At 41.1% G+C, this 2,500-nt stretch overlaps 1 protein-coding gene across 1 annotated transcript; it reads left to right on the top strand.

Annotated features, from left to right (window-relative positions):
• Window positions 1-457: 457 nt before the first annotated feature.
• On the top strand, window positions 458-2,141 carry LOC149834511 (uncharacterized). The gene is made up of 3 exons (XM_090010165.1): window positions 458-545; window positions 633-831; window positions 1,888-2,141. The coding sequence occupies exons 1-3, from the start codon at window positions 518-520 to the stop codon at window positions 1,931-1,933; spliced, it is 273 nt and encodes a 90-aa protein (XP_089866291.1). The 5' UTR covers window positions 458-517; the 3' UTR covers window positions 1,934-2,141.
• The last annotated feature ends 359 nt before the right edge of the window (window positions 2,142-2,500 follow it).

Genomic DNA, 2,500 nt, shown 5'->3' with positions numbered 1-2,500 from the left:
GGTGAGATGTTTTCTACATTTCTATATCTAAACGGCCCTCAAACCTATTTACTATACATGTGTTGTGATTTCGGGACTCGCGTTCAAGATCACAACCTTCGTGCCGTGAGAGACAAGGATTGCACGGATCCCATCATTTTCATTGATTGGACGGTTAGGATTAAAATGTATGATGAAATTCATCATGATTCAAAGGATGGGATCTGTGTTCAGACAAGGGTAAGCCGCAAAATTCCGGCTTGTAACGCGGTTCAGGCCCGCAATCAATTTCAGACCAAAACCTTTTCTTGCTAGGGGTCGTTTCCTTGTGCAAATCGACGACGCTACCGCGTAAAGGCCGCCATCGTGCCCCACCTGCAAGAGATTTGTAGTTGGGGTCGGGGACCACACGCCAACCACTCCACCGCCATCTGAGAGTTTTTGTTTATAAAATGCTCAATTCCCATCACCAGGCATTCTCATCCACTCTCTCTCTCTCTCTCTCTCTCTCTTTATTTTTGCGACCCAAGTAACCAAGATGAGTTACTACGATCAACATCCTCCATGTATCTCTCTCTCTCTCTCTCTCTCTGAATGAGTTGGTTGCACAAGCTATTTGACATGAATGTTTTTATGTTGGTTTTGGTGAACAGCATATCCGCCGCCAGGGCAAGGGTACCCGCCGCCAGGGCAAGGGTACCCACCACCAGGGCAAGGGTACCCTCCTCCTCCTCCTCCTGCAGGGTACCCTCCACAGCAGCCCATGGGTTACCCGCCCAATGATGGGAACGCCTACCCACCTCCTGGCCCTGTAGAGACCAAATCAAAGGGAGATGGCTTCTTGAAAGGATGGTGAGCTACCCCCCTCAACACCCTTTCTTTCTTGTTTCAATTTCATTTTCTTTCTTACCATAAACATAGATGTAGTAATAGGAGCGTTCACCTTCCGAGGTCGTTGCTCTCTTCAGAAGCATGCGGGTTCGTTTTTTTAAAACTCACTAGTTGGATAAGCGATTTATAATAGAAAATTGTCTTTCTTTCTGCCTACGGTATTTAGTCTGTCTTTGATCTAAGTTTCATGTGGAGGGAACAAACACTGTGACCAAGCCTTGTGATTGAAAAGCGTCTTTCAGTGCAGCTTTGTTTCATCTCCTGTTGGTAGTGATGACATCGTTAACTAAACAGCAAATTGGATCCAAATTCAGTAAATGCCAGTCTGATATGCTATCAAATTAGTCGATGGTTACGTTGATACAAGTTGATTTATTGTTTATGGATGGTTAAATTCATATGAAATTTGAACAAATATGAATATCCATGTACAGGTATTAGTGCCCACTAGGGGTGGGTGGTAAACGGGTCGGATTCAGTTCCAGTGTAAGCATTATTGAATCTCAAATAATAGGATGTAGCATAACCAGATTCAGATTTGGATGAGAACAGCTATTTCCAAATTTGGATCGAATTTGTTGATTAAGTTAAACAGACATGCTTAATTCTTAGATGTCCATGTTTGGATTTGGATGTCGATGCAAAAAGTTCAAAACAAAATCTGCTAAAACTTGTGGAATATAGATGTCATACTCATTTCCAAGTGATGTTCATATCCAAACAATAGATGTGACTAATTTATAACTTGAGTTGGTTGTGTTCATTTCCAAAGACAACCTTGCAGACTGTATAAACATAGCTCAAATAAATTATTCTTTGAGGAATACACCAATTCCCACTAAGAGAGAAACGCCTTTGAAATTGAATTTGACTCGAATTTTCCAAACATGTCTGAATTCTTTTTCCATCCCAATCTTTGGGCTACCAAAACACTGAAATTGATGATTTTTGGTGGCTTCAGCAGGGTTCATGTTATGTTGGGTACTAACCAATGTATGTGCAATTTATGTTTTGCAGTTGTGCCGCCCTGTGTTGCTGCTGCCTCCTGGATGCATGCTTTTGAAGTTCTCCTTGGGTTTTACTTGTATTATTTTGCTTATGTATGTCTTTGCAAGTCAGAGATCTATATTCTTGAAACTCATAAGTCTTTGGCATTTCGAGCAATACATTTTTTTTTTGTTTTGTTTAGATGTGCCATATGTCTTTAACATGGACTGTTGTGTAGGATTACATTTGCAATAAAAGTTAACTATGCAGTGGTCTTGACATTACATATGCCCAAACACACACGCATTACAATATTAGAACCAACAAGCTTATGAGGGTTCTACTCATCTGGACCAGGGGTGACTCATGGATGCCTTCTAGTTGATGAGAGGCATCACGAGTTTGAAAGGTAGGGGTGTGTCCTTTGCCACGAGGCTATCGGTACCTGAGACTTGGGCTTTTATACCAATGAACTCGGTGAATGAGGTGTTTTTTCCTGATTAAAAAAAATATTAAAACCAAAAATATTTACGAGAGAGAGAGAGAGAGAGAGAGAGAGAGAGAGAGAGATTCAACATTACCACTCATGAAGATCAACAAAATGTTGAACCCATGAACTGAACAAGCACGAAAACAAAAATAG

Source organism: Nuphar pumila, chromosome 6 (genome assembly GCF_984573655.1).
Source record: "Nuphar pumila chromosome 6, dmNupPumi1.hap1.1, whole genome shotgun sequence".
Lineage (NCBI taxonomy): Eukaryota > Viridiplantae > Streptophyta > Magnoliopsida > Nymphaeales > Nymphaeaceae > Nuphar > Nuphar pumila.
Note: the sequence above shows the minus strand (reverse complement) of the source record. Positions and strands in the feature narration are given on the sequence as shown.